Source organism: Cataglyphis hispanica, chromosome 19 (assembly GCF_021464435.1).
Source record: "Cataglyphis hispanica isolate Lineage 1 chromosome 19, ULB_Chis1_1.0, whole genome shotgun sequence".
NCBI lineage: Eukaryota > Metazoa > Arthropoda > Insecta > Hymenoptera > Formicidae > Cataglyphis > Cataglyphis hispanica.
Genome location: NC_065972.1, coordinates 1,422,430 through 1,444,617, shown reverse-complemented (window position 1 = coordinate 1,444,617; position 22,188 = coordinate 1,422,430). Strand labels below are relative to the sequence as shown.

The 22,188-nt window shown below is 39.1% G+C and overlaps 1 protein-coding gene across 2 annotated transcripts in view; it reads left to right on the top strand.

The window, feature by feature from the left end:
* Positions 1-2,494: 2,494 nt before the first annotated feature.
* The window catches only part of LOC126856513 (neuroligin-4, Y-linked), a 135,035-nt gene continuing 115,341 nt past the window's right edge, over positions 2,495-22,188 (top strand). For both annotated transcript variants that reach the window (XM_050605069.1, XM_050605068.1), the window contains exon 1: positions 2,495-5,190. In XM_050605069.1, the coding sequence (XP_050461026.1) occupies positions 4,803-5,190 (388 nt within the window). In that variant the 5' untranslated portion in view covers positions 2,495-4,802. The remainder of the gene's footprint in view (positions 5,191-22,188) is intronic.

Below are 22,188 nucleotides of genomic sequence, written 5' to 3'. Positions count from 1 at the left end.
CCTGTCACACGAAAGTGACATCGATTTCTTGGATTTGGATGCTCAATAGTAGTCCGGGCACGAATCTCTCGCGTCACACCCTGTCGGCTTCCCGACCCTTGTCTCGAGTCCTTTTCAAAGGACTGTCGTATCGTGTCACTCTAGAAGATGTCATTTTCTTCCCTCCGCACGCTTTCGTTTTTATTTTACCGCATGAAAATCTCGGTTTTACTCACCACCAATCAAACGATTTCAATGTCACTTTAGAACACTAGTGTTTCATGATTAATATTTCTCGATAAAAAATAACTTATCTCTGTCACAAAGACACCTTTCTTTTTAGACATCTGCTAAATAAAAATCGAGCGTTGGAGAAGCTTTCGCTACTAAAGATTCCCAAAATTCGTGGGAAAATTATTAAATAAATATCTAACAGTAAGCTAGACGCAAGAGATTCTATATATCTTTGATAAATATCCTTTCAAATTTTCCTAATTTATTACTTTAATAAAATTTTTTATTTTCTTGACAAATTAAATACAAATGAAAGACATCTTACATTTTTAAATTGTTTTATTTGCTTCATAAATGTTTTTCAATTCTCGGACCAGTTCTCTGAGCCCTTGTATCTTTAAAATCTTATTGTTAGATTAAGCGCTTGTCATTTTTGACAGTGTTCTTGAGTTTTTGCACGAATGAGCCCTAGAAAAGGTGGCATCCTCGTGTCGCAAACGAGAAGCGGATATCCCGCTCCACGGCTTTGTGGCCGGAGGCGACCAATTTCCACCCCCTCGAGGAGCCGCACGACGCTCCTCGCGTTGACTTTGCAAATATTTAACCGTTCCCCGGCCCTTCGTTCTCAGCCACTTCGCCGTCCAATTATTCCTCGTATCTGCCCGAGCGATAAAGTCGCGTGCTCCTGATTTTTCTTCAAAAAAAAAAAAAAAATTGTCAGAAAATTAGCCTTCCCTTAGCCGTAAAGGAAATTATAGTTCTTTATAGTTATAATTTATAGTTCTCAACGACATACAAATTATATATAATACATAAAGTTAAGTAAGACACTTTATATTTTTAAGTTGGTGCATTATCTGAAGAGATAACGTGCTGTATCAAGGGTTGACACTGTATTAAAGGATTCGTTTGATCGCGCGATATTCCGAAAACAAGGAATAATATTGCGAGATAATTCACGTGGCGCGCCAGGAAAGAGTTTGTTAACGAGCGTAACTACGCGGTAAAGTGCGAATGCTAAATGCAGGAGCGAAGCGGAATTTCGCGAGAGGAGAAACTCTTTGCGCAGCTGCGCCCAGTTTCCAGAAATTCTCGTTAAAAAGTTCCTCCATTTCCATTGCTGTTGCTGCATTTTCCGTTGTCCATCAAGCGGTGATTCCTCTCGCTGCGAATCGGAAAATGCGATTTATTTCGCGCACGCGAACCATTTGTCAAATAAATCCCGCTAATTTATCGTATTGTTATTTATTGACAGCAATGTTTACATAGATTTACTAATCATTAGTTTGTGGAAAAAATTACAAAACTGACAAACTCATTGACCCATGCATTTTTTACAGCTAATTAATATATTAGATCGAAGAGTCACATCAAAATTAATAAAATGATTTCTATGCACCGTGCTTCAAAATTATCATATAAATTGCTTCTAGTACACACATTATATATAACTATAATCAAAAACAAATAATAATTAATAATAAATAATATAACAAATAAAATTTGTCTTATAATTTTGTTCAAACGACGATAGATCAATGATATATGAATAACGAGGAGGAAAATTCGGAAAGGAATAAAAAAAACAGATATACAATAACAGTGGCCCCATCGCGTTGATTGCTAAAATACATGGAGCACTTTTAAATAGTAGACTATAGGAGAATCCAATAGTGATGGATAGCCTGTGCGTTCGGAAAGAAGAGAAGTAGAGTTGGAAACACAAGAGGGATCGCGGCATCGAACCGAAGGTAGAGCGCGCGTCTCACAATCCCGGACTCGAACCAACAACTCTCCGGTCGGTCGGTGAGGGAAAATCGATCCCTCCTGCCCTATCGACCATGCCGGGGTTGCACTTCCGCCCATGTCCCGTGCCGAAGGGAGCGACGCATGCGCAGCCGGTGGTTAACGTCGTCGCCTGACGCCAGTCTGTCGGGGGTCGAAGTGTCGGCTACATCGGGTCGGTTGGTTTTCCTCGCATACAACCGCGGCGTCCCAGAGCGGCGCTCTCACCCTCTTTCGCGGTAATACCTGCGCGCCCACCCCTCTCGCGATCCCGTCACGCGAGATTTGTCGCGGTGCATCGACCAGGTTGTCGTCGACAAACGTGTAACGGTGCCAAAGAAAGGGTGGTAGTTTGCGAACCCGAAGCGGGGAAGGGACGAGAGGGTTAGCTCGCCGAGGGAAGAAACGCGGGGGGGAGGAGGGGCGAGGGGGTGAAGGGGAGGGTAGCACCGTTTCGCTCTTGGCACGATCCTCGCTTACCACCTTCCCCGACGGATTTTTCGGTCGCGCCGCTTCACAGGGACGGTCGTGTATCTCTCGCTTCTCCGAGCAAGCGGGAAACCCCCTCGTCCGGGAATCCTCGCGCATTCGACGAAACTTGAAATTACTTCCGCGCGTTCGATAAATCGGCGTTATCGGGAAACGATTTACCCTCCTCGACTTGACAAAGTTTGAAGAAATATACCCGCCGGACCGGCTGGTTGATGGGGGAGGAGGAGGAGGAGGCCGGTGAATGATCCTCGCGAAGCTACGCGCGAAGGGGATCCTCTTACTCTAATAGTGCACGATCCGCCGTGATGAAGGAACGATGATCGCGCGCGTGACTTTCCGAGTCCAAGTGTTTTGTTGTGTCGACGATCGAGGATCGTCGATCTCAGTGATCGATCGGGAAAGTGCGAATCTGACGGAGTAAACGACAGGGATGATCCTTATTTCTGTCTACGAGTGTCCATTTAGGAAGTTTGCAGTTGATTAGCAGTGCGATTTTAATTCAATTATAGAGATTAATTGAATATTGGAGCTGTTGACTTTGATAGCAATAGCATCGCGCCTCTTCGGGAAGATTTGCATTTTGCAAGTATGTCGATACTGGAAAATTTAAATACAAGAGCGACGCATTTCTCGAACGTATTTTTCGAGTGAAAAGCTGTGCTCTTTTTATTTCAACAACGACGGTGCGCGTGTCTTTGTGCCCTTTAAGCTAAATAGACGAAGCAGCTGAAGAATTTCCAGTAACACTTTTATCGACCAAATAGAAAAATTGGAGATCTTTAAACGCAAACAACAGTTCCACGTGCTACATATTTTCATTGAAAACTGGAAAAATATTAGTTTCTTCTTCAGCCACGACATTATTTTTCTCGGCGAATTAGCTTCGAAAAGAGATTGTTTGCTGAAAAATTACATGGGCGAATGTTTTATACGATCGAGAGACTAATTCAATAAAATGCAACTCTCGTTAACTTCGATCCGTCCAATAAAATTTTGAGTAAAAAAATTTTCTCCTATTTTTCTTTTTTGCCGCAATGAAACAATGTTGTAAATATTCGAAACGGCGGCTTTTTTTCGATTATGATTCAAGCCGGCACTATCTATCTTTTTCGATACATTAAGCACGCCAAGTCAAAAACAAGATTATCCTTGTGTGAGAGCGAAAAAAAGATAGGCCAACTTGTCTTTAACTCCAATAGACACGAACGGCAGACGGAGATAGAAATTCGTCTACGATATTACTTTCGTAAAAGTTTTGACAAGGAGATCCTGCTTCTAATCGAAAATTTCAACAATTAAAATGTTGATCTATCGCGGGAAAGAGTGCGAAATTACCTCAGTGACAAAGTGTATAAATAAATAGTTCATTGAGTGTCCCGATTAAACGTTCAATGGTAAACTTACAACGACCTCTCTTATGTATAGAAAGTCTTTATCGTTCAATGAAGCGATGGAACAAGACGGTAAATTTGCAGATGCTTAACGCTTGCAGCTCGATAGCGAAGCAGATGATAATTATATTTGAAAGACATTAGGAATATTTTTAATGGAGATACACATTGATTGATCTTCTACTATCGAAATATCTACATTTCTACGACATCTAGTCAGACATTTAACTAGGCGTACGACTAAAAAAATCTAATACAGTGCAATTAAAATATCCGCAACTTTTCTAGATTGTCAAAATAAAAGACGATTTATAACTCGGAGTGTTTTTCAGTCTATACAATTCGCAGTCTTCCTTAGATCAATTGCGTCGAAGTAGATAATCGAGGATGTAATTTATTTTTTTCTGGATTATTTAAATAAAAAAGATGCATTGGAAGAATCATGGAGAATTTACTATATCTCATCGGTCTCATATAGATTCATGCTCGAGAAGATTTAATTAAAGACAATAGTCTTTCTCCGTTTTAAACTCGTATTTTAAAATCATTGAAAAAGAATAGGACCAGGACATTTGTTTTAAATAAAAGTTTCAAAGAAGCTATTTCGTAAAATAAGAGCAGCTTGTGTCAGTCTCTACTTTTTATCAAGATCTTTTTATCAAGAGTATCTTGAATATATTGAGTCCAGCAAGATCTAACAATCAAGCATCAAACTTCTTTATCTCGAAGAAGATTGATGCATCCAGGAGATAAATCGGTTCTCGAGAGTCGCGAGATGGACCAGCTTGCGTACGTTCGCACTTCCGGTGGCGGTTAAGAAAGGAAATTAATCGCGACGGAAGCCAGGGAAGGCGGTATGAGAGTTGCGAAGAAGTGATCGGCGAAGGTGGTGACGCCGAAGACGTCGGTGATCGCGTCAAGATGACGTCACCGATCCTGGCGCTGCTCGGCTTGATTCTGGCGACCGTCGGCGCTGAGCTCAGCTCAAGGATCGTCAGGACTAAGTACGGCGAGTTATCGGGCGTGATCGTTACTCTCGATCGAAACCTCGAGAGTGTCGAGGTGTTTCGCGGCGTGCCTTACGCTTCGCCGCCAATTGGCTCGTTACGCTTCATGCCGCCTGTCAGCGGCGCCCTTTGGGGTGGCGTGAAGGTCGCCGATAAGTTTGGACCCGTCTGTTCCCAAAAGCTACCCGAGATCAACGATAAGATGCCCAAGGGCAGGGCGGAATATCTCAAGAGGCTGCTGCCCTACCTCAAGAACCAAAACGAGGACTGTCTGTACCTCAACATTTATGCACCGGTTCAAGGTAATCTCTTCTTCTGTTTCTTTACGCCAAAATCGAGAGAGTTAAAGCGGCTGTTGAAATAATTAAAAGTTGACAAAGATATACGAATGCTTAATTGAGGGATTATTTTTCGGAGCGCAAAGAAATAAAAGAATTTATATTTTTAGTAAAATTATTTTTGGTATCCGATAATATCAAACACACAATCTAAATGTAAAAAGAGTTATAATTATATTTTATTAATCTTGGTAAGAAATATCGTTTTATACGTCAAATGCGTTCATGAACCGTATATTCTAAAGTGAAGATATGAAAAACAAATAAAATACGCTAGAATTCATTCATTTGCTTTGAAGCATTATCGGATCCAATGTACTTTGATACGCGACTAAATAGTAATCAAACTGTGGATTTAATTTTATTTTAAACGGGGGGAATCAAACGAGCGCAAAAGGACTCGAAGGATAAAGTCCTATTATCAGTACACAATTTTCCGCGGAAACGGATTCGATAAACGCGTCCATCCATGGACAGATAATCCCGCATTGGGCGTAGTTTATTTTCCAGATATCCAATTTACTTGTACAAATCGCAACGCGGGATATAACGCCAATCTCTTTTTTTTTTTATTTTGCCCCCTGTAAACTTGTAATCAACACAATAGTAACAAACGCGAAGAGCGTTTGATATTGAGTCAAGTTGCAAATGCGCGCCGACCCCATTTTACATCTCATTCGCCTTTAGCGCGTCGGCAACAAAAAAATAATGCAGCTTGTGCCTCCAGTTACAGTGCAATACGCGATATACGTATAGTTACTTGGCGCTAAGTATCATGATGATATCATTTCCGACGGTAGTTAATGATCTTCCTTTCTCTTGTACGAATCGCGACGTAATTCAGGATTTTAAGATGCGATTTTAAGCGACACGTGACACATAAAGCAGCGTATCCGAGCGCTTTATGCTCATAAAAGCGGAGATAATATAGTGCAGCTTCTAGGGAAAGTTAATAATTATCCTTCTCTGAGAATATCAACGTAAAATAGAAACTAAAATCTCTTCAGATATCATCTGAATTAAATTTTAACCGTGAGTTTTTATGATATATGTTATACGATGATTTGAGATGATCTGTCAAATATACAAAAGTCACTATTTTGTAAAGACTTTTTTTTTTTTTTATATAACGAGAATAATTTGCGAAATCCCTGCGTCGTGAATATAATCTTGTTAAATCGGCCAATTATCTTGCGATCTTTGAAGAAGAGACTCGGGAGAGAAAAGATGAAGGGAATTCCTTTGTGCGCTGTCTTTTCTCGTTTCGTCTGCATAGCAATTGTAGCCAAAGAAATCTGTGTCGATTCTTTGTTCGCTTTTCATCGACGTTTCTTGATGACGAAAGCATCTCGTCATATTTCTCGCGAGCGGAGGAAGGTGCATTAATCCCGGTAGGAGATACATCATGCTCGCGCTAGAATCACTTTAATGTTGGATAAATATAAAGCGAAGCATGTGGGATGAATACGCTGATATCAACTTGTGATGCACACAAGTTTCAGTCTTGTTAGAAAGAAGATGGTTAGCGTTCTGTTGACCCCTTGAACAGCGAGAAAAATTGAGGGATGAAAAAAAAGATGGCAATTCTTGTTATCTTTTAAAATATATAATTTGCGTTTAATTACATTTTTAGATAAAACATGTATAAAGTAACATAGCTTAGATAAAATAAAATGGTGTAATTAGAATGAAGGTAATATTATAAAAGTAAAGTAAATTAAAATGAAGCATATAAGGTAGAATAAAAGAAATAAAAGAAACTTACAATTCGCTATTGTATCGCAAGAAAGGGAAGGGGAGGGGAAAGGTTTAAAAATATATTCCCCTTTCTCTTTCCCATATAACATTTTTTACGAGAGTAGGAAACATATTCTGATAATACGGTCGGACACTTTTGCATTTTCTTCCCCTTGTAGAGGGGTTACATATAGCCCAAGTACTGGCAAACTTTTTCACTCGTGTATTGCAATGGCGGCTTGAGTATGCGTGGTGGTGCTACATGGTGGGAACTTAATAAGAAACTTTATAATCACCTCGTGCTTAGAGAGATTAAAGCTCGCGAGGAGTAACTTTCCGCGCGGACTTAAGCATCAAAACTAGATAATAGTTTCGAAGCCTAGGCAAGAGCTGATCAATCTTTGCTTTTCCAAAACCCAAACTTCGAAAATATAACATTAATTCAATTAATTTGCAAATTTTCGAAGTAAAAGTCCGTCGAGTTCCGGTATCGGATATCCGGGAAGGGAAAAATTTGCGCGCGCTTAGAAAATTGTCTGTGGAAACGGGTGAAAATTTGCGAAAATCGGCATTCCCGAAATTTTGTACTATTTCAGGATAATAATTCAGCAAGCCGCCATTGTCGCGCGGTCCAAACAAAGAATCCACGAAAGCGACCATTAATTTGCCGATTTGAATGGGAAGTGTTATTTTATAGCCTGCGTTCGTTTCCCATAAATCGCTTTGCAACCGCGGAATTCGCGCAATCCTCTCCATCCCACTCGTTGGTCCACCATCGCGATTTTCCTACATTATTTTCTGCACGTTGATTCCAAAAAAGGTTTTGTTGTGATTCCAGTTACCCCATTTACGTTGCAAACTTGATCCAGAAATTTTTAGAAACGTAGGCCGATGATTTATATAAAATCCATCTTTTCTGGTATAAATTAAATAATCAAACAATGTTAATTAATTTTTCATTGATTTTATATTCTATTATTTTCATATATATTACTATTTTATATTATTTTTTTATTATATAAATTCTAATTATATGTATAATTATGATATTGAAAACTTGCGAATAACATGGATTGAGATGGCTATCGATTATCACTGCTCTTTCGAGCCATAAATCGAAGGAAATCATAGTGTGAATACGTGATTCTGAGAACAATTGAAAAAGCTACATTAAACATGGCGGGGAGTGATTTACCGAGGGTTGAAGAGCAATCCTCCCGCGTGTTATCGCTTCTTTTCGCATCCATTTCTCTATCTTTCTCTTTTATAAAATCTATTTCGATATTGAATGGCGAAAGCCTGCGGCGTATGTTTTCTCATCCAAGTATCAAGCGATCTTTTGCATCTCGTGCAACGTTATCGTTATCGATCTTTCACGATTCGGTAAATTTCCGAGGCAGATGAAAAAATGTAGAAAATAGTTTACTGTATTTTTGCGATTTTAAAAATACACAAATTTTGTACGGAATATTATGTGCATATATTCGATTTTTAATATTTTTGCATGTAAAACGTTTTTATATATTTTTCTATTTTTATTTCAAAACTTTTGTGTACGTATGTGTGGAATTTGGGTTTTTCTCATGTAATGTATATTTTATGTAATTTTATAAAATTGTATTATTTTAATCACGGTGAATTTACATCTTTTAGTAAAATTTAATAACACAGAAATTACAAAAGACATAATTATACAGAAGCTAATTAAAATTTAATAAACAGTTGGATAAACAAATTTAATATATGTTTATTAAAAATAAATATCTTTAATATTCTAAATAAGTAAATATATATTTAATAAATTTTTATTAATTCGTGCCATAACTATTGGTCACTGATGACATCGAAAGTCTCCAAGATTAACGCGCTTAAATAATGTGATTAAAGATTGAGACAAAGTGTGTTTCCCAAATTATTTGGAGCAAAGTGTCCAGATGTGTGATCTCGACAGTTACAATGTACATAAAAATTTCAAATCGCGATAGCTCGAAAAATGAGAGTCGATATAAACATAAGTTTTAAATGGATAAAGATGACAACAATTTGATCGACGAGAGTTTATATTTTAATTGATACGCGAGAAACTCGATATAATTATTTAACTCATTAGAAAGAGATTTTGTCGGGACCACACACAAATATATATTATATATATTTAATTTTTAATTAGTTATATTGTACACTTTAATATTGATATCATGGTATAATATCTAAAAGACTCGCGATATCCGTAATTTGAAAAATCTTATTTTTTTATCAGGAGGAAAAATGCAGAGAAGTTAAGGGAGAGAATGGACGTCTAATCTCGCAATATGTTATAAATAATTGCATATTAATTAGAATTTGCTTGGCCGACGCGCGATCGTAACACATTACATCGATATCCTGGAGCTGGGCTTTTAAATCTTATCGCGTGTAAACGATAATTATAGGATCAACGCGGCGTAATCCGGTTATTAATTTAATTACAATCCCGCGCTAATTTCACGCCGCGCTGATCATTACACGGAACATAGATTTAACGAATCAATTCCCACGTGTAATTTTGCACAATGTGTGCGCTAATATGACCAAAAACTTGATCCGTCACAAATGCGATTTGATTCGACCGGACTCTTTGTGTGTATCGCAAAGTATCGTGATTATTATTTAATAATCATTACAAATTGCCGAGTCCATCCCGAATACCCGCTGCCAGGTCTCATTAAAATTACAATTTCCGGCTTTGAAAAGTTCCCCGGGCACAAACTTTTGCCACTGCAATTAACTTTAATTGCATCCCATTCGAAAGTTATTATAGACCGGCGATTATGCTATCGGAATTTCGCCTCTAAATTCCGAACAACCTGCTTAAGAATGAATCTTCAATTTCGCAATACCGCAATATTAAATCTTTATTAATTCTGAATTGAATCGATGGCAATCTATTGAATTGATTTTAATATTTATTTTATATTTCGCGAAAACATACAGTAAGAGGTCTAGCAACTTAACGTATTAGCAAGGAAAAAATTTAAAATATTTAATCAGATGTCAAACACGGATAGAAAAATCGCATAAAAATGAAATAGGTCAGGAAACATTTTAAGAAATTCTGTCTGTCAAGATTCTCTCTAGCGGTATGTTAATCGGCGAGATATATTCAGGGTTAAAAAGTTGATATAAAGCGACTTGATCATCCGGCGGAAGCGACGAAAATGAAGAGTCTCGCGGACTGCTTAATCAGACTGGGTTAGTAATGGAAATTAAGCGGGATTAGTAATGGTAATCGAGGAAGTATATCCTCGTCCGGAACTAATTCCGGTGCTTCTTCCATGCGAACTTCGCGAAACGAAGTGTATAGTTTCATGTATGTATGTATATATATATATATATATATATATATATATATATGTGTGTGTGTGTGTGTGTGTGTGTGTGTATGTATATCGGGTGGTTACAAATTGCCGCCGAGTATCGTGTGCCCTCGAGAAACTCGAAATCTATGACGTCGAGAGTCTCCGCGGTATAAAGTCCTTCGTCCCTCAAAGTAGCGCATTTTCCCTTCATAAAAGAATAAGTAGGGGAGATAAATCATCTCTAACTTTAGGACAGATAATAACTTTACAAGTGGAATAAAAATTACAAATGTGAGTTTAATAAAAGCTAGATATTGAATGACAAGTAATATCTCGGATCAAAAAGTCGCGGAAATTAATTCGTTAATAATCGTCAAAGGTTGCGAATTCCACAATTTTTTTAATTATGAATTTGAAATATTATTAGGGACTCTGTCTCGTCAAAATCGAGGGAAAGATTAGATGTGATAAAAAAGTCACGAACTAAGAGGGGATACGGGAAATGAAATTTCAAAGGGATTCACAAGGCGAGGAGGAGAGGCGAGTAAATCGAATTTGCGGCGGGCGTGACTGAGGAACGGAAACGAGCGGCAGCGAGGGGTTGCGAGGGGGTGATGAGGAGGGGTGGCGGAATTTCGCGCAACCGCCAAACTCTTTCCGCGCGCGGACGATTCCGCGTGTTTGCACGCGCGTTGGCGAAAATTCAGCCGCGAAAATGCCCGGGAAAACTGTAGTTGTTTGCGAGGGCCGGGCGCTCGCATTCCGTTTACTCTTCAGCAATGTCATTAACCCCTTCGTTCTCTCGCAAAGTGTACGCACTTCTAACGTTAACTTTATAACGGCTGTCCTGTCGGAATAACTGGCAAGAGAGAAAGGTTTGATATATGCGCATTTCTTTTTTTTCCTCTAGTTTCCTAAATTATCTCATTTACTCAAGTCAATTTGTTGAATTTTAATTTTTAATTTCTAGTTGTGTGTGATTTAATTTTATACTCTCTTACCAACCTGAACCAATAAAAATATGAAACTGATTGTGACGTAAAATTTTATGACAGATCAATGAGTATTTATTTATCTTTAATAAAAATATTTTGTTTCTCTGTTTTGAATCCCATTGATTATAGCAGTGAAATTTTACTGAAAACTCAGTAAAAATAAATCATATATATTTGAAAACTTTTAATATTTTTTCTATTATCTTTTATTTTAAATTATCATTTTTTGATATATATATAGACTATACTATTTCTACATATCTGAAATGAAATACGTAATAACTCCAAATTCAGAATTATTTACATATTACACTTTTTTACTTTTGATAATGTGATAAATTCACAAAAAATGAGCCAAATTTTTAATCAAAAACTCAAATATTTCTTTAATAAACTATAAATTTATATACATATAATATAAATAGTACAATTTAAAATATCATTAATTATAATAAATAGTATTATTAATTGATTCTTTAAATTAGATTTGAACTGAGTTAGAGTGCTATACTATATCGTCAGTGACAGTATTCGCTCTGCTTTTCAGTGATAATATATCGATCCCACTTTAAGAGAGTGCTGGTTTAAATTGTACTTTATTTATAGACGAGACAATTATCGCTTCTTGAAAAATGTTATTAATGCGCGGCGCAAAATCGCCTCGTCGACGTAATCGTCGATATCGCGAGAAATTCTCGCGCGTACGATGAAGTTGAAGGAAAGACGTCGACGAGGAATTATCGAGAGATTAAGGTATCGCCTCGCATTGTTACTCCCCAGACTCCATCACTCAAAGTGCTTTGGAGGCGACTTCCGTCTCGAATCTAGCGACTCCATTTAAACTCGACCCCCGCGAGTCTACATCGGGGCTTCTCCTACGCGAGCTATTAAATGCATTGTACGCCAGGGTCTTCTCTCTTTCATCGACAAGTAATACACCTTTAGAGGGATATATCCAAATTTCGCCTTTGAAAAAATTTCAATTGAAACGTGCAATCTAGAAAATTACGATTTGTCGACGTGAATATTAGTTAGTTTTCATTACGTTGATATTAATATTGAAATTTTATTGAAACATTTATATGCGTGGATGTTGTTATGCATACAGAGGAGCAATGTTTTGTAAATCGTAAAATGCGCCCGTTTTTCGGAATTGGAAAATTTATTAAATTTTCACAACTATGGATACTATGCACTCCGCTTCTACTCCGCGTCAATTTGAATATTTATCCGTTCGATACAGGCTCTAAGCTTTTAGTCTCGTGCTCGCATTTACAGGAAAGCTATTACGGGCCATTCGCCTACAATTCTGCAATTGACAGCTCCATCAGGAGGCTGCATCGGATGATTGGACCGTGGAGAGTCTTCTCAGCAGCTAGAGAGAGAGAAGCCCGGTCGCTCTGAGTGCGACTAGTGAACTATTCTTTACGGCTTTCAATCTTTTCTTAAAGATCCCTTTTTTTTCGACCGTCTTGTCTGACGGATTACTGACACTCGCAACCCAGCCCCATCGCGAAAAAAAAAAAACAATCATTTAATTATTATTTTTAATATCATCAGCTCTCGGCGAGCTTGTCTTAATTCCTCGCGCCGCAAGTATTACGCTTGCGATCCGCAATGGCAGAATCCAAAAGAATTGATTTAAACGGCAAATTATTTTTATTAAATGGCTAATTTATGAATTTTATCTATACAATTAAACGAGATGTAAAATTGGCCGCTAAATAGCTAGGCAAAATAATTTAGATGGCTCTCGCGCAAGTAAGTTGACAGACGGATAGTTTAGCGGGATGAAAAGGCATTCGCGATTCGATTATCCGCGACGTGGCGCAGTTCGCCAGGCTCGGCGGCTGGAGCTGAATGCAAATTTCGCAACTTATGACGTTCAGCGGGCGTAATTTCGTTGCGCGAACTGTAACGTTGCATAACTTGGACGCTTGACGAACGTGAGTCACGTTTCATTGCGCAACAATGGTCGCCGGCCTGCGTTATCGGAAGCTTTTTAATTACGTTGCGAATTGCCGGCGAAATCAATTATGTGTCTCATTTACCTAGTTTGTCTCCCGTGAACCGTCAATCGGATTGTGTATTCGATACGAATGCGTCCGATCGCGACGCGAGTGGCGTTCATTCAACCGAAATTTCCGAATTGTCCTCGTAGAACGAGACATGTTGTAAGTCACGTTCGCTGGTTTTGAGAGAAATTTAAGGTGAACCTTTTTTTGAAGATAATTCGGATGGAGAGTATCTGTTTTTTTTTTTTTTTTAATTTTGCATCAACCAATCTTTTCTTTAATGAACATTTGATTGAACGTGATTCCTATATTTGTTTTTTTACAAGATTTATCATTGGGTTTTTATAAATAGTGGATTCTGATTTAAATTTTAATGCAGGAAGCTCTTCAAAATAATGCAATATTTCGTTATAACTTTTTAATGATGTTATGGGAAGTAGCTTTTTCTCATTTCCAACGTATTTCTACTTTATTTTTTAATTTTTATTACTCAGAATCTCGTTAATAACAGTAATGCGCGACAGCGCATGCGGAACTTTTTCAGAAATCAACGTTCCGGAAAAAATGAAACACAGAAGTATCATGATAAAACAGAATAATATAATGCAATAAATTTCCAATCAAAAGATGTACTCTAGTTGTAGAAATAAGGTAGTTTCAAAAGGCAAAATCCAATTTTTAAATTCCACCTGGAATTCGATGGAAATTTGATGGGAGCGATTCTGGACCCGAAATATTTTTATCTTGACGAATGGGGCAGCAGGAGGAGAAAGGAACAGAAAAAAGCTAAGGGGAAAGTTTGGGGGAATATATGGTGTATTCGCGCACTTGATGATGAAAATCGGCGATATATTTTTTTTTTATAAAAATTTTAACGAAAACGAATCTCATTTCTACATAAAAAAAAATGAATTTGAATGACGGATAAAAAAGTTAGAATGCATGGTAGAAATTGCTTATTACGTGTATAAGTGCATATGATAATAGTGGCAGCTGCATTTATATATAGCCGGTCGGACGCTAAAAGTAATAACAACTTTCCGTAACTATGTCCTTTTGTCGCGCATTCCTGCGTATATGATATCTCGCGACATCCTCTATGAAATCCGCTCAGAGAATCTAATCTCGACAATCCCGGCTCTGAACTTTGACGATCTCTCACCTGTAGCTAACCGATTTATCGTTATTTGGTCTAGAGCGATGGAGAGCAACGATCTGCATAGAATCTAATAGAGAGCGTTTGTTGATCGTATTGAAAATTAATGAAATTGCCGTCGCGATACCATGGATGGGGGATCATAAACTCCTTTGGAACTTTGAGGTCTCGCTGCTGCTAATTAATTGCAAATATTGTATTTTGCTTCCACCAAGTCAACGTATATTATATTCCATGTGTAGAGATGTAATTTGCTCTCTCTTTCTCTATTTCTCTCTTTCTCTCTCTCTCTCTCTCTTTATGTCGTAAATTTAGAAACAGCAAACTACTTCTCAAACTATTATATTATATCAGAAAACTTTTCAAATTATTGCTTAAATTATTAGTTAAAATTCTTTCGGTCATTTCTGAAGAAAGTACGCGTTGGAAAGATTTTATTATTACTTTCTGCGAGAGGAAAAAAAAAGAGTTCTCTCCGAAATGTAAAGATTTATTCCAGTAAAATCTGTTCAGAACTAGAAAGAATCTAGGCAATTCCGAGTTTAGGAAATACTCGGACCTTTAGCTAAATGGGAATGAGAGTAGACGTGGTTGGATATCGATGGAAGGAACAACCAACCCTCGTCCGATAAACGATCACTCTCTTTCCTTCCTTAGGGAGACCTCGGCATCGGCACGAGTCCCTTTAATCCCGTAGCGGAAAATACCACGCGAACTTTGTGGCCGGACGGATTGCGTATTCACGTAATTCTTCGATCGAGGGAAAAGAAATTGCATTTAAATGGGCCATGCAAATCTATGAGGGGTCGGCGAAGGAGGGGAAAGAGAAAGAGACAGGAGGAGGAGGAGGAAGGGTGTGCAGATCGGCGCGCCCTACGTCGTCGACCTGCGTCCCCCAACCGCCGCCGCATTACGTGCACGAGAGAATCTTGTTATGCTAATACGCGGCAACATTCCGCGGCTCTAACAGCCTGGCGTGCGGAAAACGAGTCGCCGATTTTTGCGGAGGATCGCGAGAAAGATGGCGGTCGTCTCTATTGATCGCGCCGCGACGACGCTTGCCTCGTAAACGACGATGTCGAAATAAAGGAGGAATAATTTTTCGGCGTACACTTGTAACTTTCGCATCTCTTACACTTACACGTAAAAGTTAAGCTGACTGAAAATATATCCAATTAAAATTACTAACACTTAAAAAAAAAACAAGTATATGAATTTATTTATTTATTTAGAGGAAGCTAGACTAACAAGTATCAGATATATAAATAAATCCATAGCGACTCATTTTTAATAAAAAAAAAAAAATAAACGCACGTCTTTGAGATTCGTAAGATTCTAAAAAAGTGACTTAACGATTCAATTATAAAGCTCGAAAATATTTGCGGGGACTTTATCTGTGCCCCGGATATAAAGATCTTACCCTCTGCGGATCCTTTTGCGGGGATGGCGTCGTCGCTTAACGCCAGCATAATTATTTTCAGTACGGGCTACCCCGCGGTCATATAAAACGTCAGCGCCAGCATGCGCGAAGCATGCTACCTACCCTCAAAAAGGGCGGGGGTGAGAAGAGGTGAGATGGCGAAAACTGGGAGGGTGGAATAAGGAACGACGGAGGTCCTGGAAGGAGTCTCGTACCGCGGGCGGTAAAAAATTTTTTTCTCCCATTCTCTCATCCGCCTTCTCTTTCCTTTCCTCTCCCTTACGTCGTCCTCCCCCCTCTCGTTCTTCTCATCTCATTTTCATTCTTGTATTCGGTTTTCACCCCCGGAACTCTTGGGAGGAGACTTTTTTAATGAGTGTTCGCGGCTTAAAGGGGGAGAGGACGAAAAAGAAGTGGATGAGTGGAGCGCACTAAGAGAATAGGAGCCATTAGAGAGAACATAATCCTTTTTTTTTCTTCTCTCTCTTTCTCTCTCTATACTCTCTACCTAGCCACCCTAGTGCGCCAACTAAGCGTAATTCACAAACTTTTGTCGAATTAAAAATGTCCGTCGGACCGTCATGGCTGGTGATCTCTGTCCTCGTTCATCATTGTGTGATTCAGTCGCCAAAAGTCATTCTTTCTTCCTTTTCGTAAAACTCTCTTTTAATTTTAAAATACATATCTCACGCATATCGCGAAAAATTGACAAACCGATAAAATTTAACAAATATCAAAATTAAAATAAAAAATTAGAGAAAGTGATAATAACGAAATATGTTGATTAAAAATTTTGGAAAATTGGTATTCTTATCTTTTTTAAAATGTCAGGAAAGATAGCTGTCTCGTGATTGCCTTTATTAAAGGAGAAAAGGGCACGCGAAAGACTTGACAACGCAATAATTACGAACACGCGTGAGAGTAGTAGGAACAATGTCTGTACCGTTACTGCGAGGGCGAGTTGCTATTCCTCGTTAATTTCACGAGAGAAAAAGCCGTGTCCAGCTTAAAAGGGACGTAATAAAGGTCATCAGCTCTATGCTCTCATTGTCTCATCCTCTAACGAGATAACGAGAACGATCTTATCGTCCCTGCAACAAGATACGTTATTTCTTTGAAGATCAAAAGCGGGAATATCGATATGTAAAAAAAAAAGTAGTTAACGAGAAGAGAAGTAAAAAATGTCGGAACAGACATCTCACTTTGATGGCTGTCTTTACGAAAGGACGATCCGGATTCCGGAAGGGTTGACTTTTGGGTTAAAGAGCTGAAGCAATAAAGGAAGGGAGGAATGACATTTCCGCGAATTGGGTGCGGAGCGATCGACATGCTCTCTCTAATCGTCTTTGGAACTTCAGGAATGAAGTGCCGAGCCGCGGATTAAGTGAGATTCTGTGCCCGGAGCTAGGAGACGAAGTGAAAGAAAGGGAGGTCGAATACGGGGTAATGGGGGGCGTAACCCCTGTGAAGCGGCGACGACGGGAATGCCGTCGGTGTGAGGACAAGGGGATGGAGAGGGTGAGGGGGTGATGGCGAAGGCCGGGAAACTGTATTCCGGCGCGAGTTACTAGGTCCTCCTGAAAACGACAATCACGGACGTAGTCACGGAGCGCTGACGGGGCAGAGAGATTGCTTTATTCCCCAGATTTTCCTATTTCGCGCGAAACAGTCGTCGCTGGATACGAGCACGGGATCGTCAACGGTTGGAGGGTCACAATGCGAAATCACCCATTGGAAAAGATATCGAGAGGCGCGAGACGCCGCGATGAATAATAGACAGCGAGCTGCATGCATAGCTTTTCACAGCATGCCAGCGGGAGACGAGCGACAAGTAATGGAGCGAGAAAAAGGGGTGAATTTAATCGAAATTACAAATACGCGCCTTCAATACTTCCGCTCGCCCCGAAAATTGAAAGCCCGAAATATCAACGTTTTTAGAGTCTAACAAGAACGGAAGCTTGGAATAATAATAAAAAATAAAAGCTTCCAACAATAATAGATGCTGGGAAGAAATAATTGCATGATTTCTTGGATTTTTTTTTACAACAAATAAGTGTTTTCTTTTTCTCTTAAAGTTTTTAGAGATTGATAATTCTTGACAACTTTTACGACGAAGAATAGAAATATCAAGAAAATTCAATCAATTGTCTTAATAAAGGCTCCCGATATTTCGGAAATTTACGTATAAAAATGAACATCAAACTGGAAAATGTTCAGTGATTTCCGTAAATCCTAGTTGCGAGAATCTCGAAGGGAATCGAGATTGCATGAATTCGAAAACTTGGTGATCTAAGATGACGCATTTCCGAGACGACGATGAATAATAGACAAGAACCTATTTAGCTTTCGTAGTGCGATTGTAACGAAATAGAGAGAGAGAGAGAGAGAGAGAGAGAAACAAAGAGTAATGTAGAGCACGAGATGGTGGGGGCGATTAAATTAGTTGACGTAACGGAAGGTTGTTGCACCTCTCGGCGAAAGCTCCTGCAGGTACTTAACAGGAGAACTATATTCCAGGATTTCCATTATGTTGCGCTGCAAAATAGCCTTTCTCCAAGTTGCCGGGGGAACAATACGCAGACCCCCGACAATACCTTACAATACGTAAATTCGCGCTTCCTGTGGGTGAAATCGAAATCGAAAATCGCAGCTTTCGCGTGTACGGCCCGCGAATGCGAGAACGATTCTCGCAAACCAAAATTTCACGAATCGCATTGTACGACAAATAATCCAAATATCTTCTATATCTTGTACACGTTTCAATAAAGAATCGTTAATATCGTAGACATTATTATATTTGACATATTTAAATTTAACTCAACATTATCTAATAGAGCATTCAAAAAATGCAACTGGGTTAACAAGTTCCGTCAGCGGCGTTTTCCCGTGGGCCTCGTAAAACAAAGGACATAATCCGAGGATGCAGTCGGAAGATGAGAGAGAGAGAGAGAGAGAGAGAGAGAGCCGAGAGGGCGAGAGAGTCGAGTCCTCGGAGGATCGGCATTAAGCAGAAAGCCGGGCACGACCGTGACCGGGTGCTCTGCCAGGACCTGTCCTTGTTTTCTCACCTTGTGCAAGATTAACCGGTCGGTACGCCTCGCGCGAATTAAAATGAATTTTTCATCGGGATTGCGATTCCCCGCCGGATCTTGACAGAGTGCATCAAATCACCCAACTTTTCTGGGATATAAATCGCGGATCTTTCTTTTATCGCGTCGCGATAACGAGCTTGTTTTCCAGATTCGCGAAAAGTCTTTTCGTTTCTTGGAGACGAGAGAGCAGACCTTAAAGAAATTCTTTGTAACAGGATTTACTTCCTTTGAAAACTGATGTTTGATTTCGAGTTGGTAAGATTTGGATAAAAATCGTAATAATAAAAGAATAATAAAAAAAAGAATAAAATAAAATTAATAAATAAAATAATAAGGAAAATAGTAAATATTTGATTTATAAAACTCATATCTATGAAATTGTCTTGAGGCGATAAAATGAATTCAGCGACGATATAATTGAAATCTGTTGATTGAAATGAAAAAGAAAATAATGGAAATGTAATCTCTCGCGTTAATTTTTTTACCCTTTTTCAAGAATTCTCATCAATTCTCTCTTTATTCTTTCTATTATTAATATTATTTTTAATTATATATTTTTTTCTTTATTATTTTCTTCTTATCACGATTCTTAAAATAATTATCAATTTAAAATTATTCCAATCACAGTTTGCTTTCTTCTATAAAACCTGTCCCTTCCATAAGTGCTCAAATATGATTAATCTCCTCTCTAAAGATTTTTGTTCATACGAGTGGTAATTCTTAGTGCACAAGGACCCGCGCGACCTTGCAAGACTGCAAAGCAGTAGAAGGGAAGTTGCGCATTATGCACAATAAAGGAGAAACAAGAGGGTAACGTCAGACACACTTAGCGTCGGAACTTTTTGCCGGCGGGGCTCTCAGGCCATCCTTCTTCTCGGCGGCAAGGAAGGAGGGGGGGGGGAGGTGATAAAGGGACGACGAGGGGAAGAGGAGGCAAATCCAGAAGCGGGATTTAAAACGTTCTCAGGGAGCGTGTAAAACAGCGACGACAACGGCAGAGCCGCGACCGCGCAACGACACAAAGTGGACCGGGTAAAATTATTTCGGGGAACCCGCGGAAAATTATTCCGGACATTCTTCATCACGAGAGAAAAATGTTCACCCTCTCGGCGACTTCTTCCACGTCCTAGTCCCTCCCTTCCCCCGCGGCCGCGCTTCTCCATTTGTCAGACTACCAAAAGGATCCTCGAACACTGACGATTATCGGGAGGAAAAATTGAAAGTTGATAGATGAGAACGTGATGATCGAATGAAAGATACGATGCCCCCCCGATAATTCTTGAGATCATCTTCTTCGAGATATTACTACGTAAAATGCCTTTTTGAAAGATACTTTTTTCACGTCACGTGCCTGAAAAGTCAAGTTTTCAATACTTTGCGTTCTAATTTAATGGATCTTCAAAATTTCTACCAATTTTTTATCTAATAGATCGAATTCTCTCTATTCATCTTTTAGCATCTTTATTTTTTCGAGAAGTTTCTTTCTTATAATTTATCTCTTTTAAAATATAAAGATTTTCTTTGTTTTTTATAAATTTTATAATTAGCTTTCTCTCCCTCTCTCTCTCTCTCTCTAAGATCTTTAAATCTTAAACTGTCATCTTTTTTCATTCATAAATTCTTGGACATATTTTTTTTTTAATTTTGCAATTTTAAAAAATCTTTTGTGCTTATAAATATACTTAATTATATTAAATATAAATATCATCTGATAGCTTATACCTTCTTAATTAGCCGCATTTTTCTTTTCTCCTCTTGAGGATCGACTCGGAATCTCTTTGTAGGTGCCCGAGTCAATCCACGTAATGTCCATCTCGGGGATAGATAGAACAAAGAAAGATTCCAATCTCACCCAAGTGAGATCATGGAACTATTCGATAGCCGCGAATTGTTAAACGGTCGTTTACACGCCAGGTGCAGCTTCGCCAGGGATTCACCCAGGTTTTCGCACGAATTGTGAGGACTATACATTCATCGTCGCGAGTCACAACCGTCGATCTAACGATCTCCAAGTTCGCTGGCTTCCCCGGGGATTCGCGGGCGAAGTGGCTTGGCTTTTGTCCGGCTTTTGTCGGCGCCGGATCGATCATCTATAAACGGCTTCTCTCGCTCAACCCACGCGCGCTCCATCGAGGCCGCGTCGCGTTTGCGTCCGCAGATCGGACGCGACGTATCGATTACTTCGTCCCACTGCACATAATGCCGCCGCGGATTATGGCACTTGAACGATTTCTTCGAAGCGCACTTGCTTTGTGAGAATGGAGAGGATTCTTTTCGACTTCTCTCTTCCCAGCTGCTATACATCTTACATAAATGGTTCACGGTCATACATTTCCGACCCGCGCGGATGGTTAAGTACAGATGATGATATCGCATTTGCCACATCAAAAAGTCACGGATATTCGGCAAAGTATTTAAAAATTGTCGATTGACGTCGATCCGTTTTTATAAATTGACGGAAAAAGAGACTGTGCGATTCGACACGTCAATTTAGCGCATTTATTTATTTATTTTTTTTTATTTCTACTGCATTTTTTCGCTTTTACTCGTGGATAGATGCAGTATCAGCTGGTGTCACGTCTGGTATACACGACGAGATGGACGCGAGATGGACGAGGAAAAGAGAAAGAGGGCGATTCAATATTGACTATTGCCCAATGAGAGCGGGACGCACGCTCGACATCAAACGAATCCATTCGCGCACAAGATTCTCTCGTTCACGTCTACGCTTTTATCCGCGTATCTCGAACGATCCATAGGAAAACACATAAAACGAATGGACATACGAAGAGGATGACGTTATGTTTTTTTTTCTTTTTTTTTTTTTTGGAAAAAGAGTCGGCGAAAATCGACGAAAAATGCTTTAGAAGGATCAAAGCTAAAACTGCAAAAGTTGAAAATCAGTAAAATCGCGAACCTAAAACGCTGAAAATTTATGAAAATGTCGGAAGACAAATCTTTAAATCTTCGCGAAGATGAATCATTGAAGCGTTTCGAGAAATTAAATATTTGCGAAAACTGTATGGAACGAGAAAAAGCGAATAAAAAATCCTACAAGTCCAAAGAAAAAATACACGGGCTCTTTCATCTTCCAAACTTTAATACCGTAAATTCGCATTCGCCGTTCGTTCGTTCGTTCGGTTCGCATATATCAGCTTTTAGGAACACGCACGGACGGCCCGTTGTCGGTGGTGGATTATTTAAACAAA